The 21,431-nt window shown below is 37.5% G+C and overlaps 1 protein-coding gene across 1 annotated transcript in view; it reads right to left on the minus strand.

The window, feature by feature from the left end:
• The window catches only part of GUCY1B1 (guanylate cyclase 1 soluble subunit beta 1), a 70,873-nt gene that overhangs the window by 18,293 nt on the left and 31,149 nt on the right, over positions 1-21,431 (minus strand). Inside the window, exons 4-5 of the mRNA XM_036764893.1 lie at positions 19,600-19,718; positions 5,655-5,852 (exon numbers count right to left, since the gene is read on the minus strand). Coding sequence (XP_036620788.1) covers positions 5,655-5,852; positions 19,600-19,718 — 317 coding nt within the window. The remainder of the gene's footprint in view (positions 1-5,654; positions 5,853-19,599; positions 19,719-21,431) is intronic.

The following is a 21,431-nucleotide window of genomic DNA, read 5'->3' on the forward strand; positions in this document are numbered from 1 at the left end:
CCCACCTCCTTTTCTAGACTTATATGTCATTTTTAATGGTATAGTACTTCTTACAGTACTTCTCAAATCTCTGGAAATATGCTGCCACCTACTGTCATTTAAATCACCTACAATTTTGATTCTTCTGAGATTGTAATATTCTATGATTCACAGTCATATAGTATACACTCAAGGGAATACTGCTATTGAAATGCAGGCTTTCATGACAGAGCAGTTTGGAATCCAGGAGCGATCAGTGAAATTTCCCAAATCTCTTCCTCCTATCCAATTCTGGACTCAGGATTATAGATCTAAAACTAGAAGCAACTCCAAAGGTCATGCAGTCCAACTCCCTCATTTTATAGATGAGAAAATTGAGGCTCAAGCACTGTCATGCAGAGAGTGTCAGAGATGGGATTTGAACGCAGGTACCCTGACTCAATAGCCTGTGCTCCTTCCATTCTACCATGGACACTTCCCTTTCCATATTCCAAGTTTACAGTACAAAATTCCAATATCTAACAAATAATTTAGGAGACAAAATTACTGTGAAATGTGTAATAACTAAGACTGCAGTATTTGCCCTGACAAACCTGGTAATCAAGTGGAATTCTTCTGACATCATCCTCCCATGTCTAAGACTCTAATCACCATAGCAACAGTCTTGCAAATCTTGATAAATTATTAGCTTTCAGAGATTTCTAGCTCCTTTTTTTCCCTTGCTGTGGTTGGCAAGAACCTGTGCCTATTTAGCTTAGGTAATTGAAAAGTCAGAACAATCATAAAGGAAATAATTTTAAAATTTGATTTAACTTAGGGAAAATAGCTCTCATCATTCTTCCAAGGCCTAGATGTGAAATCTCCCTAGGGCTACAATACTGTTAGTTCACTGTAATTTTCTGAGGGTTCTATAAAGGCAGGAGCATCTGATGTGGACTTAGGTGGTGATCTGTGCAGCAGGTTGAATTTCGATTGTAAAATAATGAGAATTGTCATCTTTATTTGGGTGCATTTCCCTGACTCCCTTGGTTGGAGGTAAGAGGTGATGTTAGGTTTCTAGCTAACTAATTGATTCTATAATCATCTGGGTTGAGCACATGCTGAAAGTCAAACAACCAAGTGCCTTCCTGAATGGCTGACAATGAGCTTTCCTTTAATAGCACCATCGATACAGAGTGGGAAGACACCGTAGAGATCACCTAGACCAATTCCTTCATTTTATAGAGGACAAAAATGAGATCCAGGAGTTAAGTGATTTTCCCCAAATCACAAAGGAAGTAAATGAAAGAGCCAAGATTTGAACCCAAGCCATTATATTCCAAACCCAGTATTCTTTACCATGTTCTCAATTCTAATGGTCTTGAAGTGTTGTTTCTAAATTTGCATATTCTCTGACCCATTATAAATCAACCATAGAAGGTGCATTGCTGGTGGACTAAAATAGGTAAAGACAAGTGATAAATAGAGAAGGGGGAGAAGACATTAAGAGTTAGCTGGAGCAGAGTCCAAAAAGCCATGCAGTCTAAGGAGACAGGAAGAAACAGGAGGCTCAGTGCTTAAGTTGGGGGATTAAGGGATCAGAATTGAACATGGGAGAGCCTGAGGGCTAACATCAATATTCTTGGGACTTTCTAAAGTTTTACATTAGCCACACCTCCACTTCCCTCCATTATTGTAGTCAGTTGCCAAGCAATTATTAAGTTACGATGTGCCAGGCACATGCTGATGATCAAGAATCAAGTGCATACCATTCCAAGGCTATGTCAGATTGGAAGATGCACAGTCAATTACTAATGGGAATCAATATTTTGTATTTTTATTTATTTTTTTTTGGAGTGGGGAAGGCAGGGCAATTGGGGTTAAGTGACTTGTCCAAGGTCACACAGCTAGTAAGTGTGTCAAGTGTCTGAGGCCAGATTTGAACTCAGGTCCTCCCAACTCCGGAGCCAGTGCTCTACTCACTGCACCACGTAGCTGTCCCGAATATTTTGTATTTTAACAAATAATTGCTGGGCACTGTCACTCACATTTTTATATTTGGAATTGAATTAAGATTATATAGTTCCAACTATGATAATCTTTTCCCTTCTTGGGTGCAAAAATGGGCATTCTTTAGATAACCATGAAGATGCTCTGCCTTACAGATTATGCCAAGTATACAGAAGCTAAAGACAAATGGAAAAAGGAAGCCAGCACCAAGAATATCTTTCTATACTACACCAGAGTTGAGAGAAACTGGCAATTAAATTAATGCCCCTACAAAATCCAAAGGGGAGAACAGAGTTCGGGGTTTACCAAGATGCGGAGTTTTAAATGAACATGTGATAATTTTCTGCGAGTTTTTCCTCCATCTAAGTAAAACATTTTTTCATTGAAATGGTAAGTTTAAGTCGATAATGTATACTTTTAGAATGATAGTAATTGGATGCATAAGAAAAAGACAATGAAGCCCCAAGTATATAAACGTGAAGCTCTAGAGCCCTATGCTGTTATTTATTTAATCTGGATATGCGTAGATAGCAATAGTGGTCTCCTATTTTTCATGTGGCTCCAGCTGCTGCAGTAATCTTTTTAAAAACAAATTTGATTTCTCTAAAGGACGAGCTAAATGAATGCCTGTGATCTGTGACTGTCCAGCAGTTCATTAGAAGCGGTCATTTGTCTTGCAGCACTGCCTCACAGGTCCCTGGATTTGCCAGTGTTATATTCCATATGATATTGGTGGCCAGTCAAAGAGACTAGCGCTAAAGAATCAAAGTCTGGGACATCAGAAAGCTACAAGCAGGTGAACACTAAATATCATAGAGCGAGAGCTAAAAACAAACTAAAGAAATACAAACAAAAGCCCCCCCCCCCAAACACAGACACACACATAACAAAAACAAACAACAACAAAAAACCTTACAAAACATCTAGTACAATTTTTTAAATGACTAAACTGAAGCCTAGAACAGTGAAATCACCAGCCCAGTATCGCACAAACAGTAAGTGGCAGAGACAGGATTCAAACCCAGATCCTCCTGTCACCTATGACTGCCAGGGATCCACTGTCCAAGGAGCTCCTTCTACAGAATTCATTGCTCTAAGTGACTTGTGTGTTTATGCAGAACTACTACTTACATGTTATGATTCTGCCAGTGACCAAAGGACCTTTTGATCAGTCTTCCAACACTGATGCATCATATCCTCCTACTTCCTTTAATACTTAAAAAGATCTGTCGGGACCCATCAGTGAAGATTCTACTTCAACCAATAAAGACAGCAACCCTTTTAATAACCTCAGAGATTGTAATAGATGGCTTCATTGTAGTTGCCGTGGTCAAAAATATTCAACCATCGGTGGCCAGTCTTCTGGAGATCAGCCTCTCTATGCGTAACTAAGCTATTCCATTGAGAACAGATGTGTAGTCAATTATGATGTCCATGCATAGAGCCTTTCCTGTTTGGTAGGGTCTGCCAAAATTTTCACTTCAATGACATGACCTTCAAGGACCTTTAATGGAGAGGATTTCTTTTTATTAGTGTTTTATTCTTTTCTCCATTCAGGCTAGAGCAGATTACTAAACTTTCATGTTACAATTACCTGTGGGAGTTTCTATGAAGATACGGAAGGTGGTAAGAAGGCTCTCTTCATCCTTCTTAGGCACAGGGTGACTGAGACAAGTCTACAAGCTTGATCATTACTGCCATACAGTAACAAAGTGGGTCCATGTATGGATAGGTAACAAGTAAGTGTGCACACAAAAAGTGTATCCAAGTTGGCACCAAGGGGCCTCAACTATTTTTGTCTTCAGGTCTAATTTTAGCAGCTACAAGCCTGGATGCCAGCTCCTTTTGAGCTCTTTATTTCAATTTTTTTGGAATACTCCAGGAAGAGGTGAAACAGATAAGAAGAACTCAAATTGCTTAGAGCAGAGAGGTATCAGACATGCAACACTCTCAAGTGCACAGGAACAAGATTAAAATGTAATTGGGAAATAATTAGCAAAATAAATGAAAATGCAATAGAACATAGATAATATTAAAATGTAGTTTTCTAAATCAATATGTGGTATGCAGGGACTGAAACTACATACAGTTTAGTGGCCCCTATTTCTACTAAGTTTGACATTACTGGTCTAAAGGTCTTCAGGATAAGTTATGCATAGAAAACAAAGAAATAATGCTACCTGAATTTTGTTTAGAAAAATATAGCTTTAAGATGGCCAACAAAACAAGAATTATCTTTGAATGTGGTTGAAAAAAAAATCACAGCTTTCACCAACAAGCTTCATTCTGTTCTACTTGGGCAGAGATTCTGTGCAAAGTCAATAGCTGCTCCAGTTGAAGAAAAGGCAGCTAGGTGGCACAGTGGATACAGCAGTGGGCTTGGAATCAGGAAGATTTATCTTCCCGAGTTCAAATCTAGCCTTAGACACTTATTGGCTGTGTGATCTTGGGCAAGTTTCCTCATCTGTAAAATGAACTGGAGAAAGAAACGGAAAACTATTCTAGCACCTTTGCCAAGAAAACGCCTCATGGGTCCGTTAAGAGTTAGACGTGACTAAAACAATAGCAGCAGCAGTTGAAGATGCAAGAGGTGGCAAGAGGAATATTGCTGAGATGATCCAGGCTTTCAAAAAAGTTCAGCGAAGAGAGAGAAGAGAATCTCTAAGGCTGAGCCTTCACTCAGGCTGCAATTTCCTCAATTTGGCCTTATTTCTCAGAGGGCAATTATTTGGCCTGGAATCAGCTGTTTCCTCAGGTTAAAATGGTCAAAATGCTCACTGATTAAAAAAAAATACAGCCAAATGCAAAAGTTATGACAAAATACCCACGTTCTCAATCCTAACACTTTTCTTTATGAGTAGCAACAACACAACCTACAAGAAAGGCTACATTTCTACCTTTTCAAGCTTCATAACTGAACTTGCTTTACCAAAGGATACTCCTTATGTAGCAAGAAAACAGTCCAGGCTGCAAAATACCACCTCCAAATTGTTATTTTAGCATTGGGGAACAAAAAAGGATAATTCATCCTAAGGAAACAGAAAACAATCAATTATCATATCAGCTGTGTGTGTACCTTGGTTTCCTCATCTGTAAAATGAGGGGATTCATAGGTTTAGAATTAGAAAGGGCCTTTTAGGTCATCTAATTCAACCCTATTATTTTGCAGATGAAGAAAGTAAGACCTAAAGAGGTTAAGTGACTAGCCAATCAATGGTCACACAAATGTAGTCATCTCTGAAGAAAGATTTGATTCTAGGCCATCTGACTCTACAACTGGGGGTCTTCTCTCTGTACCACATTGGGTTGGACTAAATAACTTTTAAGTCCCTCCCAACCCTATGATTCACAGATCCATAATATAATTCGCTTAGCTAATTTCTCCTACTAGATTGGTTTCTTCAGCCCGTATATTCTTGGGGCTTAAAACTAGGTATTGCCTTTAAGCCAATCCTAATCAAAAGTATAAATTATCTATGTCTATGTATCCTCTTACCAGGTCTTAGCATAACCTTTCCACCCCAAAATGAAATTCATTCATTCCAAAGATAAATACAGAAGATTGCTGTTTTATATGGGATTCTGTATTCTATATGCCGTTACTCCCATATATTACCGGTTCATTTGTTATTCCAGTAGGCTAACTGCCGTCCGCACTCACAATAACACCTATCAGTAAATATTACCTTCATGTCAATCTCAGTGCCATGTATCTGTTGGGCTACAGTTTTGATGATGCCAATGACAATATCCTGTAGTCCTTCTCTCTCTGAGTAGTAGTGAAGAATGAGTCCTTTGCCCTTTTCTGCATCAGTGCACCTAAAGGAAGGTGCGCGCATACCTGGATAGATAGTAGCAAGGTGGTCATGGAGAGCATCAAGGTTCTGCAGGGAGAAGGAAAACAGGAATGAAAGCATTAGAACTGTGAAGTATAAAGGGCTTGAGAGAAAATGATATTCCAATACAAGACTCAGGTGTGGTTTACACAAAGAATGGAATTCAGCCTCCTAGCATGCCTATAGGGTGAACAGTCACATAATACATCTCTTCTTCATAAGGATATTTGTACAGTGTAAATCACAAGTGAAGCATGATTTATGAGTATGACAGAAGTGTACTTAAGAGGCAGGATACACAAACAAGGATGATGCCTGCAAAAACAAAAAACTACCTAGAGGAATAGCAAGATAAGATTTCCCCCACTTGAGTACTAAGTTAGAGGTTTAAAAAAAATTTAAAAAAATTTAAATTTGAAAATGTCCAGGAACACCTTTATAATAACACAAAGCAAAAAAGGCAGGATTACACACTTGCCTTCAACCACACAAAAGGAAATGTGAATGAGATGAATCGATAAGCAAAGAATTTTGGTAGATATTTGGGGGGTAACTAAAAAGTTATGATAATCCTTTTATTCATTCAAATTAATTTAAACGTAAATAATTACTGAGCAAGTTTGCTAGATCATAGTGATGTTCAATTTTGTTTGTTAATGAAAAATTTAATTTTTTAAAAAAAGATATGCCTAAAGTAGATGCAGCTGTGTAGACACAGACATATGTCACATGAGGATGCCTAACAATATATGCATGTATATATGTATGTTTTAACTAAGTTTATACATCCTTCAGGCAATGGATCCATCATGGGTGTAAGTAGGCTACAACATATAACAAATAGGGAATTTCAAAGGGGAGCAAGAATAGAAGATCTCCTCCAGGAAATGTAAGCCACATGGGTCCCATGGGTAGGGTGAAGGATGACAGGTGGATAGCTGGTGTTCTATTGGTGTCCTCAAAATAGCAAGAAAAAGCAAGGAAAGCCTGCAGCATTTTTAGGCAGAGCCACGGTGGCAAACTTATGAGAAGAGATGGAAAAAAGAAAGAAACAAGCATTTTTGAAGCCCCTGCTACATGCCAGCCACTGTGCTAAGCACTCTATAAATATTATTGCATTTGCTCTTTGTAGCGACCCTGTGAGGTAGGTGCCATTATTACCTCCTTTTTTACAGGCTGAAAAACCTGAGACAAATAGACACTAATTGACTTAACCACGGTCACGACAGTCAATAAATATCTGAGGCCAAACTAGTCTTCTTGACCCCAGGTCTAGCTCCCTACCCACTGCACCACCTAGATGCCTCTGCATATATTGCATATTGATGGACAAGTATGGGTATGTTATGACTTGCATCCTTGGAGGCAACATCCAGAGCCAGGAAACTGGAGATCCATTTAAGTGTTGACTATCAAATGCTGGCTGATGTTCAAGGTGAAGGACATTCAATAACAAATAATCCTCTTACATATATATGTCTATATGTATATATACATATTTCTATCTTGAAAGATATTTGTTAATTTATATATCTGTATCCATATCATCAGCCGAAAGGAGTTTGACTTCCTGATGAGTCATAAGACACTTCTAAATTTCCAACATATTTGAGAAATTTCATTTTTCATTGATCTCCCCTCCCAATCAACCAACATATTGGTTTATTTTATTTTTTTCAAAAATTTAAAATTGATTTTTTTAATATATAAAAATATATTGTATCTCCCTCTCACCCACCCCTCCTCTTGGGGGGGAAAAGTATTTCCACAAGTATTTATTAAACACCGACTATATAACTATATGCACTGTGTAGGTGCTATGGATACACATGCAAAAATGATCCAAGATGGAACAATTAGGTTTGAAATAAAAACTAAGGATAATTCATTTATTTGCTAAGTTGTGACACAAAGTGTATAAAAACTTTACATACCTAATAGAGGGACCTAAGTCATAATTGTGAAGACAATTTTTTTCTTTTAAATGTTATTAATACCTATTGTTTTTCCACAATAGACACTTCACAAGAAACATTCAGATTATTTTAATCTTACCTGAAAAGAGGAACATGTCTTTTAATTTTGAGCGTGTGAGACGACGATTATTTTATTTGACTGGAGTTTTGTTGGCTCTCAATGTTGGCTTCATTTATTATTGTAAATATTATTATTATTATTTTTGTAGTTGCGTGTGTGTGTGTGCGTGCACGCAGAGAGAGAGTGAGAGAGAGAGTGAGAGAATTTGGTCTTTTTATTCTGAATCACTTCACACATCTACCTGTGTTTCTTTGAATTCTCCATAGTTACCATTCCTTATAGCACAATAATATTATATTATATCACATATCACCACTTGTTCATCCACTCCTCAGTTCTTGGGCACATATTTTGTCTCTCACTTTTTTTTGTAAGGGAGCAGGGATTTTTCAAAAGAAATGAAAACATAAACACTGGAGAAAACAAAATTCAGGTAGCAATTACACAGGAAAGTGTATCTAAGAATATTTCATCATTGGGCCCAAGTAAGCTCCATTGTGTCTACAGTGAAACAAAATGGAAAATATTTTAGATAAAACAGGGCAACTCTGTTTGATGCAGGCATCTGTACCGATGCCTCTGAGTCTATGATATTTCATATATGGTAGCTCACATTTACAGGGTGCTTTAAGGTTTTACAAAGTGTTTCTTTTACTACAACCCGGTAAGATAGGTATTCCTATCAACAATTCACAAATAAGGAAAATGTGGTTCAGACAGGTGAAGTGGATTTTCTAGGGTCTACTAAGAAGTGTCTCTGATTTCACCTCCCACCCCAGCCCCAAACCACTGGAAACATGGCACACTGAACCTTTAATAAGGCCTTGTTGCCAACTAGATAAGCAGAAATCACCTTAGAGAAATAATCAACATTTTTTTTCACAAGATAAGCTTAGGTAATCACATGGATACCCTAGGCTACTTTCAATAATGTTGTATAATTTCTCTCTCTCCCATAATCCTAACACACTAATCAAAAAGGCAGCATTTCAAAGAAGTGTTTGATTGAATCAATGTTTTTTTGAATATTGCCATAAGGAAAAGACTAGACCTTTTTTTCAATAAATGCTTTATTGCTTGATGACCACCAGAGGGCGCTGTTGCTACAGAATAGGAGGCCACTCCTATTTTCCATGTTGGTTCTTTCTTCACCCCGAAATATTCATAAAATTACACTTGACTGGGAGGAGCAAGCAATTATATTTTCTTTGACTTTGAGAGAAAATTTGGAAGGAGAAGAGCTGGGGTAGGGGTTTATGGTAATTAGCTGTACTACTCAGAAATTCTTTACCCTTCTTCCTTACACATAGAAAATGGTAGGGAGTATGTTTTCTCCTTCACATCCAAAATCACCAAACGAGGCTCATGCTGCTTCTGGGTTTCTTTAAAGCAGCTGAGTCCTATCACCATGAGAGAGTAGCCAATTTTACAAACACGTATTAGGTCTTTACAAGGTACCTTGCCCTGGTCTAGGTAGTGGTAATACAAAGACATTGGACTCTAGCCCAATCATCCAGGAGTTTGCAACCTAAGGGTGAAGACAAGGAGGCAGGGAACACATACACACACATATATTTAAACACACATAAATGCATGTGTGTGTATATATACTATGTATATATATATATATATATATATATATATATATATATATATGTGTGTGTGTGTGTGTGTGTGTATATATATATATATATATATACATATATATATATCCACCCCTACTCCCCACAAAACACATACACAAACAGATACAAAGTCTATCATGCTAGGTCTAAAAAAAGATCCAGGTAAAATGCTGTATAAATTTGATTCCTCATTACCTTCCTGAAAAAACAGAGAAATAGCAGAAGTAATGATTTGATATATCAAATGATCCACCATTAAAACACACAACACTGTAGATGTTGCCTTTCTAGTATCAAAAAGGATTATCTTTTAAGTCTTCCCAGTAAAATCCTATTAAGCTGCCTTATCATGGTATGAGATGACCCCCTCCCCCATCTTCTTAAACTTTCGGCCAGCAGAGGGCTTTCTCTGGCTTTGAGTAAGGGTCCGAGCCTAGCTGAGGTCAGAGGGGTTCATAACTAGAGGACTTATTAATAGATGATGACTTTTGCAATGGAGAGAGGAGCCCAGCAAACTCATGAAGACTGCTTGTTGAGGCACCAACTATATAACTATATGCACTGTGTAGGTGCTACGGATACACATACAAAAATACAATTAACAGCTACACCGTGGAGCAATTAGGTTTAAACAAAAACTAAGGATAATTCATTTATTCGCTAAGTTGTGACGGGAAGTATATAAAAACTTTACATACCTAAGAGATGTACCTAAGTCATTATTGTGCAGACTTTTTTTTCCTTTGGCATTTCCATTGGTATATCCACAATGATGAAATTATGAACCTTTTGAAATACTGAAGAAGTATTAATATTTAGCATTCACACAGCACTTTAAGGTTTGCAAAGTTCATTTTAAATATCTCATTTGATCATCAGAACAACTCTGAGAGGTAGGTGCTATTATTATCCCCATTCTACAGATGAGAAAGCTGAAGCGTAGAGAGGTTAAGTGATTTGTCAAGGACCATAGAGCTGGGAAGTATCTGAGAAGAGATTCGAACTCAGACCTTCCTTACTCTAGTCCAACACTCTATCCGGTGTGCCAACTAGCTGCCAATGAGGTATCAAATGACCTTCTTCTATATTGCATATATTTTCCTATGAACAATTCGCACTCAAACAAGAAAGATGACATTCCAGAAACATTTCCCACTAGGTGTCTTGATGATGGATAAAATTATCTTCTCCTTTCGTTAGTATATGTGAACAGAATAAGGAGATGAGCTGTAGTGAAACAAAGTGACCAGGTCTGTTATGCAGAGATGTTGATGTCATCTGATTCATAATTACTGATAATTAGAATTAGAAAATAAGGCAAAAATGTAACTTTTTGAAGGAAAGGCCTGTTTTTCATTCAGACATATCTCCAGAGCCTAGAGTAGTAGTCTCTCACAAACTGTAGTCCCTTATTAAATGCTTGCCTGTGGGATCACTGGATTATATTACCACCTAAAAGTAAATTGCTCTAAGATGCGAATAGACGGTGATAAATTTTATTGTCATCTGTGGCAACCAAACCTCAAAATATCAAATGTATTATTGAGTTTGCCATTAATTAAATGGAAAAATAAAGTAATTGCCTTGTGCACGTAAGAAATAACACCACTTTAGCGCAGTATTGATTTCCTTTAGGTACAACCTCATATAAAAGCCCTCTTGAGATTTTTTCAGTTGCAATTACCTTTAATCTCTCTTCCTGCCTCTGTCTATCTCTGTCTCGGCCTTTTCTCCTCCTCCCTCTCTTCATATTATGGCGATGACTACCATGGGAAAAGTAAAGAATTTGATTCGATTACATTTGACCACCTCTTTCTGCCACCATCACTGTTATATTATGCTTTTAGGAGCTTTAAAGACTACAAGAAGAGATTCTAAACATAGGATTTTCTTGCCAAGCCTCAAAGAGAAACCCCATTTCATGTTAACAACATCACCTATAATACAATCCATTATTACTAGAGTGGTTACTAATAGCTCTACCGACAGATTGTGAATAATAAAACTTTCATATCAAAGCAACATTTTAATTTTTGGAAGTCCTAACCTTATCAGCAAAAAAATCTTGTTTATAAGGAAAAAGAGGTCAGTGTCCAATTAAAAAGACTCATGCACATACATTCATATGCACATATATTCATGTCTTGAAACTAGTCTTGAAATAAACTCAAAGCTAAGCAAATGCAGCTCAAATGCATGGTTAGCAATGATTAGGCTGCAAATATTCTGATGTTTTCCTCCCACTTCATAACTGCTGAAGTTTTCTCAACTACTTCAATTTGGAAATGAATTGAATAGAGAGCAAACACATTCATTTTTGTCATCCTTTTAAAACCAAGAGGTCATCTTGGGCTTTTCTACTGAATTTTTCAGTGGCTTGCTCTGATTTTTCTGGCATCTTCCATAAGCCAAAGGGATTTTTTTTTTTACTCAGAGTTATTGCTATTCATGAGTTCACTATGGCTTCTGACCTAACCTGGAGCACACCAATTATAGATAAGAATTATTTCTCAAATCCTGGGAAACTGCACTGCAGATACAGATTTAGGATACTATTTTTAGAGGCAGGAGAACCAAATGCAATTTCTTATGCCCTCGAGAAATGTGTGAAAGATTCAGGTTTTTCTATCCCTTCAGGATCTTTCCAGAGAAAAACAGTTTCTCTATTTAAATATGTAAACTAAAAATAAGCTTACATATGAGCCCAGACTCAAAAGGAAAACGGGAAGGAGCATTCTTCCTGATACCAGACATCTAGATAGACAGATTTAAGGCATCACCCATAAATGGGTAAGTCCTTATTTTAAAATTCTTGAGGAAGAGAGACTGAAAAAGAGAGACAGTGAGCTGTCTCATTTTAATTCAACAATTCAATTTGACAAGCATAATTAAATATTGATTATATGGAGGACACTCGACTAGTCACTGGGAATGAAAAATGAAAAACAACATAGCCCTGCCCTTTATTGCATTTTGTATATTCTTAGATATGTATACATGTACATATACATACATGTTGTCTCACCTAATAGAATGTAAGCTCCTTGAAGGTAAGGACTGTTTCTTTTCTATGTACTATTCTCAGTTCTTAGCACAGTGTCTGGCATTAGAAGGTGCTTGTAATTCATTCATCCGAGTCATGTCTGACTCTTTGTGACACCATTTGGGGTTTTCTTGGCAAAGATATTAGAGTGGTTTGCCACTTCCTTCTTCAGCTCATTTTCCAGATGAAGAACTCAGGCAAACAGGGGTAAGTAACTTGCCTAAAGTCACACAGCTAGTAAGCATGTGCAGCCAGATTTGCATTCAAGAAGAGGAGTATTCCTGATTCTAGGCCCCATATCCTTTCTACCGTGCCACCTAGCTGCCCCTTCCTTGGTCGGTGCTTAATAAACGCTTATTGATTAACTGGTCTCTGTATAGCTACAGCAGTTGTGACCATGCACCCAGCACTGGGGTCCCAATAGAGGTTTAGCACCTATTTTGGAGCACTTACAGGGAAACACCCACAAGTCCCACCATGAAGGCAGAGTATCAATCTCACCATTTGGCTTTGCATACAGGATAGATAGGAACATTGAATACAAGAAACTGAATGCTTTCACTCATTTTTTATTAGCATTTTCTTTGAGGTAATTTTTTTCCATGGTAAGCAATTGTTAGAAATATACTTAGTCCAGGAATAAACAATACTCACTGGAAAGCCAGGAAGGTTTTAATTATATTTTACATTTATTAGTTCTGAATAAATTGGTACATCCCCTGAACAGAGTACAGGAGAGTACAAGGACTCAGACAAAAGCCAGTCCTTTTATTGACTCCCAATTCAAACCTCCTGCCTGGCTCTTCATTGGCCAGACGCATCCCCCGACTGCCTAGCCATGCCCTCCTCAAACAGCTGGCTAAGCATGCGTACAAGCTTCTATTCTTTCACCTGATCAGAAGCCTGGTTTCAGCTAGATCACAGCTCTGATTAGAACCAGTCACCTGACTTACATCTGCTATCACTATCCTGTGGAAACAAAACTCTTCCCACCATTTCTCACCGCAATGCACACAATCCTTTCTTCAGAGCTGCAGACATGTCAAGAATGAAGTTTTAATTCCTTTTTATCTTTGCCAAGTGAAAAATACAAGAACAAAACCACTATCATGATAAAGAAAAACAAAAAAAAATATATCTGCTAATTTAAAAAAAAGCAAATTTTCTTTAAACTTCTTAGAAAAAATTTTAAAAATTGAAAACAAGTAGTTAGTTTTAGCAAGACCTATATGAGATGGCATCTCAGATCTGCTTGGGTTTGAGTCCCTTTTTTTCGCCTGTGTTTATTTGTTTTTGTGGTAGACCTCAAAAGAAAGAAGCCTGGGCATTAGTGAGCATGATTAGAACTGGGGCAAATGAACAGCTGAGGCTTTGGCTACTATTCTTTCTTCTCTCCCTCTAACTACTATGATTCAACATTTATTCAACAAACAATCAAGCGGAACACACTGGGTGAGAAGTGCCATGACTGATAGTTCCAGGAGGAGAAATAAAAGTTTCAATAAATCAGTCAGCTAATAAGCTTTATTAAGCACTGACTTACATTTATTTATTTACATTTATTAATGCCAGACTTACAGCAAAACACTAGGGACATAAAGAACAATTAAAAAAATCTCTGCCCTCAAAAAGCTTACATTCTAATAGGGGACAAAACATAACTAATTAGATTCATAAAATAGGGAGAGAGAGAGTAGCTGGAAAGCAATGCACGAGGAGAAGGGACGACCAGCTGGGACAATAGCTAACAAATGTGGTTTCTGCCTCAATAACCTTACAATCAAGTACATTACCTGTACTCTAATGACTAGAGTGAAGCTACAGACACAAATAATAATTCTAAAACACAATATGAAAAGATATGTTTTAGCGAGTCACAAAACAAAATGCTGTGGGCTTTAAAAGATCATCAAGGCCTCAAAAGATAAAGAAAAAGAAAGGGAGTCTCACGAAATATCAAGAGCAAAAGTCCAGAGACATATGGAATATCAGGGGAAAACAGCTATCAAAGAAATGGGTTCTCACTAATGAATCAGTAAATTAGTTTTTAAAACACTCTAAATGCATGATCTTAAGGCAGAGAGTTATAACTGGATTCCCCTGGAGGGGGATGTTCCAATGGAAGTGTTTCTAAGGCATCATAATCACTCTCTCCAAAAAAGCCAGTTTAATTAAAGGGAAAAGAAAGTCATCATAGATCCATGGCATACTTTTAAGGGCAATCTATTCTTTTCAGGAATACAAAGGGTGAGGGGTAGGGGAAGGGGATGATTTCATTGTGTTTTCACACTCACCCAGGCAACCTTTAAAAACATAAACAAATTAAAAAAAAAGTCTGGAACAACCTAGACAACATTCATCAGGCCTGATAATGAATCAAGGTCTTCAACACTATTTCAGACTTGAAAAACATAGGGCAGTTGTTCAGAGGGGAGAAAAAGTGTGTCATGTGCCACTGATCTCTGTTGGTGTTGTTTATTACTTCCTTTTCCTGCCCTCTCAGTGACTAAGCTTCCTCCTGCCCTTTATGTACTCCAGGGTTTGAAGGCAGCCTTTCTGTGTCATGAGAAAGCAGTTTCCTTTGAGGTCCAGGAGTTAAAAGTAAGGGAATTTTTCTAAGTAAAATAAGTAATCCAAAGTGACAGATTTTTACAGCTGTTTGGGAAAATGACCATATTTCCCAAAATAGCACTTCTCACGAACACTTAGGCATTGTATCTGACATAGGTCATCAATTCTAGACAGCTCCTGGTAGGCCTGGCCAAATCACACTTTCACATTAAAATTGGCTGAAAAAGATGTTAAGGTTGCCAGAAACTGTCTCAGAGAAAAAGGTCCTGAGGATTCCTCTAAAACCAGGGAGGAATCCTTCTCCTTTTCCCCACACTTCCTTCTCAAACTATATGTTGCCCTTCAGAGACTCTTTTACCCTTCAAAGCAAGAGTTACTTGTTCATATGATTTTATCTGAACTACTTTAGAACACTGCAAGGAGAAGAAGCGGGAAGCCGCTTATCATGAGATTTGTTCTGGCCCTGAATTTCCCTTGGGATGACCATGAGCATAGATATGTAGGGGACCACAGGAGCCATATTTTCCTGATTTAGGGGATCAGAGTATATTCAGGGTCCCTTAGATACTACTCTGAGAGTGACTTCTCTATATGTTCTTTCATATAAACAATTAAGGTGAGTTGGGAGTAGGAGAGTTGTATGAAGGAATCAGAGGGCTCCAAGAGCAAGGCCTAAAATATCCTGGGTCCTGAATCAAACTAGTCTCACCAGAATGCTCTGAAAGCCTGCAGTACTATGAGGAAGTCTGTGGAAGGTCTTTTTATGGATTATAAAGAACACAATTCCCAGGTTTCCTACTCTATTACCCAATTCAAACATTTCACTTCCTTGCCTAATTTACAGAAATTTTTTAAAAAAAGAAGAGGGATGGGGCTAATAAAGGACAAGAGGAAAACATCTGTCTGGTGGAGACACAGCTTGAGACACCGGAGAGTCTCACTATCATATTAGACCTTCCTGACCAGCTGTCTTTTCTCTGTAACAGCCTTTCAACTTTTCTCTCCGGTGTTTACATCAATACCACAGAGGGTTCAAATAGCAATTTGCCATAGCAACAACATGGCTGCCTCATTTTTTTCTAATTTAAGAAGAAATTTGGCAAGTATGGAAGAGTTCTTGTTGAATTACAGACTTTTCTACAACAGAGAATATCTAGATAAAATCCATGCCATTCAAAAGCCAAAAACAGAACCTCCAAAAATTGTGGTTCCTCTTTTCCAAGGGCCAAATCTCATCCTCTTGATTACTGAAGTCAGTGGACATAACATAAGAAATCCCAACTGAGAAACTGGACAGAAAGTTCCATGAAATGAAAAGAACTAGCTTTGTATAATTTGTATAGCTTATAAATAGCTTTACAGCTCAAAAATCATAATTGGGTTGTTTAGCTTCTTCTGTAAATCCACTATTTTTTTCATACATATGACCATACATATGAAAAAATGCATGATATTAAGAGTCTAAAAAGCACCTACAAAAACCAAGTCTTCAAGTACATTGATTCAAAGTCTGGAGAGACTTGGGTTCGAATATCTATATCCAACACTTAATGGCTGCATGATGATCCTCAACAAATTATTTGACCTCTTTGACTCTTAGCTACCTCTATACAATGGAAATAAAATACCTGCAGTTCATACTTCATAGCATAGTTGTGAGATAAGCCAAGCGTCAAGCAACCCTGCACCTCAAAGTGCTATTCAAATGTCAATTCATATATTATTGTTAGTCTTACCTTTATTGTGCTCAAAGAGAACTCCTTGTATTCACCCACCTCCAACCCACTACTCTTCCTAATTCCCCTAGTTCTCTCTGTAGCGGGATCCTTCCAGTCGTGCAGGTTTGAAAATGTGCCACTGTCCCATGCATGTCGTATCCTATCGGATGCCAAGTCTTGCCAATTGTTTGCATGTGTGCACATGTGTGATTTCATCGGCTTAATGAATTCTTCAAAATTTTTCTCCAACTTATTCTTGCCTGGGTCACTGAGAGGTTAAGGAACATGCCCGGGGTCACCTAGCTGCTATATTTCAGAGGTGCAACTCAAACCCAGGTATTCCTGATTCCAAGGCTAGTCCCCTAGTCACTGCCACACTGACTCTCACTTCAAATATTCCTTTCAAAAAACACCTGTGCTTTAAGATACCTGTATTTCATCGGTTCAAGGATCTATGAATTTTGTCATAACAACACAGAATGCTGCACTATCTCAACAGCATATTTTGCTGTGGCCAAAAAATTGTATGGTCACAGAGTCAGTTTTGTGGATCTATACCCAAAGCTCTTCTAACTGGGTAGGACTTTCCAGGCTCCCTACTCCAGAAGCTTGGCCTACCTGTAGGCCATGATGAACCACTGCAGTTAAACTTCAGTGGAGAATCTTTAAAATATACCTTGCAAAAGAAATTAAATTTGGTGACAAACCTGGTCTGAGCAATTGGTGGCTGCTGTTAAATGTTCAGTCTAACATATCCTTTCTGTGTCCTCAAAGGTGACAGTAGCATAGTAAAATATCAAGAAAACGCCAGTGTTCACTTATGAGATTCCATTATGACTCTAACAGAATGAAGCTGGTTCTACAAACCACACATGAGAATCGTCCTGATTACTTTACAGTAACGCTTGTACTGCATGGCCACTGGCCTGCCCTAATCAGTAAACACAGGCTGCTAACATGAGTATATCAGCCCACTCAAAAGCACAGATGAAGGATGGAAAGTTACTTAGTTAGATCTAGTTCAACCCCAGCATTTAGGAGATGAGGGAACTCATCTGTGCAGAAACTTGCCTAAGCTCGCACAAGCATTTTAAGTGGCGGGACACACTAATACTAATACTACGATAACAGATGCACTCACTTTTTACCCTCCACAATGCCACATCACTAAGGAAACAGTATTTGCACATATTTAAATGTCTTTGCTAGGTAGTGAAGCTATTAAGAGCACAGAAAACTATTGAGCAACAAAGATGCATAATCTAGTAAAAATGCCTGGCATAGTAAAAGGAATATGGTTAGGAATTAGGAGAGGTAGGTGTGAGTCTTAGCTCTGTGATTTACTAATACTTGTGTGATATTGGGCAGGTCTGTTCACCTCTCTGGGCCTCAGTGGCCTCATCTGTAAATGAAGGGACTGGATTTTTGATGACCCATAAGGTGCCCTACAGTGCTAACAGTTGGTGGGGGAGAGTTTATATCACCATAATTCACTGGAAAAGAAATTATTTATAAAATCTTATTCCTCTCCATTCCTGAAAGTCATTCTATTTAATTTTAAAATGTGATTTGCCTAATACTTTGAGAATTCCTGTTAAAGGACATGCTTCAAACACTTTGATACTTTATATAAATATACCCCTCAAGAAAACCAATCATTAAACTAAGTGGTTACTTATGATAAATAAATATTGGTGACAAAAGTACCACATTTTCCCTTCTGATGGTTTTTTTTACTTTAATACTGTGTTCTGTAAAAAACTATTTAAATATGCTATCATTATTTGTTAATGTTTATGGTTAACTTTTAAAATAAAGGTTTTATTGGTTGGGGGGGGGTGGTAAAAACAGCATAATTCAATTGAAAATAAATAAATACACCCTTCATGACTGCATACTCTCTCACTGTTTTATTACATGAAGGCAACCACAAGGAATCCTGAAACAAATAACACAAGGCAACTGGGTACTCTGTGATTATGTAGACAAGGGAAATATGTGTCAGAGTTCTAGGTTCAAGCACTGTAAGGGCTGTGATGACTTAGAGGACAATTAAAGCTGTCACCTTGGCAAGTGGGATAACATTAGTCTAAGGACAGTACAATAGAGTACATAATTGTACAACCAAGACACAGAATAATTTACTCAGAATCCAAAAATATGACCAGAGACTAAATTTCCAAACAAACCCATTTGAATACGGCATGTTTAATTTCAATTTACATTTCTGCAAGCAGCTATTTCACAAAGAAGCAGAGCTTTTCTGACACCAGTAGTCTGGCAAATTCACGGAGGTGAGGGCAAACCAGTTTCCATCTTGATTGAATACTGTTTTAAGTTCAGCAGGGGGGGAAAAATGTTACTATGTAAACATCAGCCATTTTGATTAAACACTCGGGTTCTTACTGTGGTTGTTAAATCAGTAATGCAGCTGGATGGGAACTGGTTTACATTCTCTTAAGCTGGGCTTCAGTTCTGCTGGTGTCCCACACTGACATCACTTTCCAGCAAGACATTGCAGCAGCCAGGTCAGAAATACCAATTGTAAACAAGAACATCGCTTTCAAAGCTAACACATTTTCAGAAGAGGGTCTCTCTCACAAATGAGGGTGCTTAAAATAGCCCACTTCACCCAGAAATAGCTCCCTCTTCCATTTTTTCTCAGCCTTCCAAAACTGCAGAGATGTTATTAATCAGAGAGCCTTGACTTTTCTGGCTAATCAAGCAGAGGGAGGGGACAAAAAGTCTGTTCTTACATCAATCAGGAGTTAACTAATACAAATAAGACAAGTATTTCTTACCTGTAGAAATTCTCTGACATTGGAGCCCAGAACACGCAGGATGGTATCGTAACCTGACTCTTGGCAAAACACAAAAAACATTTTCCCAAACATCTGGAGGATTTCTCCTGCATTGAGATCTGCATAAAAGTTTAGGAAAAAAAGTTTGAATACTTAAGAACTTGATGTGGGAAATTTTTATTATCAATAATTATGACTAAAATGAACTAATGTGTCTTCAATACTTCTGTAGATGACTTTAGAACAAGTTTGTCACACAGGAAAACCAAAAGAGAAAGTCTGCAATGTTTTTTCAAAACAATACAGATATATCAGATGATTTTGTACTCATATAGTACATTTCTAATTCATTTGTCCCATAAAAGTATTCTAATGCTCATTTTATATTTTGCTAATTTATTAGCTATTTTAACAATGAATTTATTTCATTTAAAAGGAGTAAAATCAGAATGAATGCTTGTTGATTATTTGAGGGACGTACCATTTTACATGACTTGCTTAAAGAGTCTATTTTTAAGTCTCTTTCATTTTGAAGTAATCTTAATAACCAAAGGAATCACTGAGGTTAAGAACATTTGGTTTTTTTCTACAAATTTATTTGGCTTGCTAGTGAAATTGGAAAAAAATTATTGACCTACCTTTCCCCTCTTCTAAGGTACAATCTGATTGTAAATCAGGTTTGTCTGGATTTCATTTCGGGCCACTAGGGAGCTCTCTTTTCCTCCTGAGACTTTCTTATTTTTTCTTGGTCTGACTCTATTTGGTATATTTTCCCTCAGTATTAGTATCTCTTTCTAATGAATCCCCTTCTATGAAGTTAGGATATAAGAAAATGATTTAGTTTTTTAAAAAATTCTTTCATTATTGAATGTGAGTAAAAATTGAATAGTTTACATCAATCCCTCTAACTGTGGGTATTCCCCAGGGCTCTGTTCTCTACCTTTTTCTCTTCTGTCTCTATACTGTATTGGTGACCTGATTAGCTTCCAAGGGTTTAACTATCATCTATATGCAGATTACTCCCAGATTATGCAGATATGCAGATTACATATCCAGTCCCAGTCTCTTCCCCAAGCTTTAGTCCTATATCATCTGTTGCCTGTGGGACATTTCAAACTGGATATCATTTAAACATGTTGAGTGTCATTATCATTCTAAGCTTTCCCATCTTTGTCAAAGGCACCAACATCCTTCCAGTTTCTCATCTGTTATCTCGACATTTTCCTTCATCCTACATATTCAATCATTTGTAAAATTTTCCAGTTTCTAGATTCACAAAATTAAGTGTATCTTATGTCTCTCCACTCACATAGCTACATTTGTCACTTAGATCGTTGCAGAAGTTTCCTAATTGGACTCCTTGCTCACCACTCCAGTTCATATTACATACTAATAGCAAAGTAACTTTTCTGAAGTGTAAACATGACCACATGTCTTTCCTACTCAACCAACTCCAGTGGCTTCCTGTTACCTCCAGCATAAAATATAAACACATCTGCTTGTCTTTTAAGACCCCATACAACTTCACTCTAACCTACCTTTTGTCCATGTCATTTCTTTGTTCTTATCATGCTCTCCCTATATTGCACTTGTTTCATGTAATAACCCCTGGGTAGATTTGAAGCTTCTAGAGGACAGCGAAAATATCTTTTTCATCTTGTACCTCTAGTGCTTAGCACAGTGTCTGGCACATAAAAGACACTTAGTAAACTTTTGTCAAACTGAATTGAACTGAAGGCTTATTTTCCCCACTGACCAAGAGCTTATGGGCATAAAGAAGGAAATAGAGAGAACATTTTCTCACCAAATGTCCTAGGTGAGCAAGTAGGTTT

The sequence above is a fragment of the Trichosurus vulpecula genome, chromosome 6 (assembly GCF_011100635.1).
Source record: "Trichosurus vulpecula isolate mTriVul1 chromosome 6, mTriVul1.pri, whole genome shotgun sequence".
In the NCBI taxonomy this organism is placed as follows: Eukaryota; Metazoa; Chordata; class Mammalia; order Diprotodontia; family Phalangeridae; genus Trichosurus; species Trichosurus vulpecula.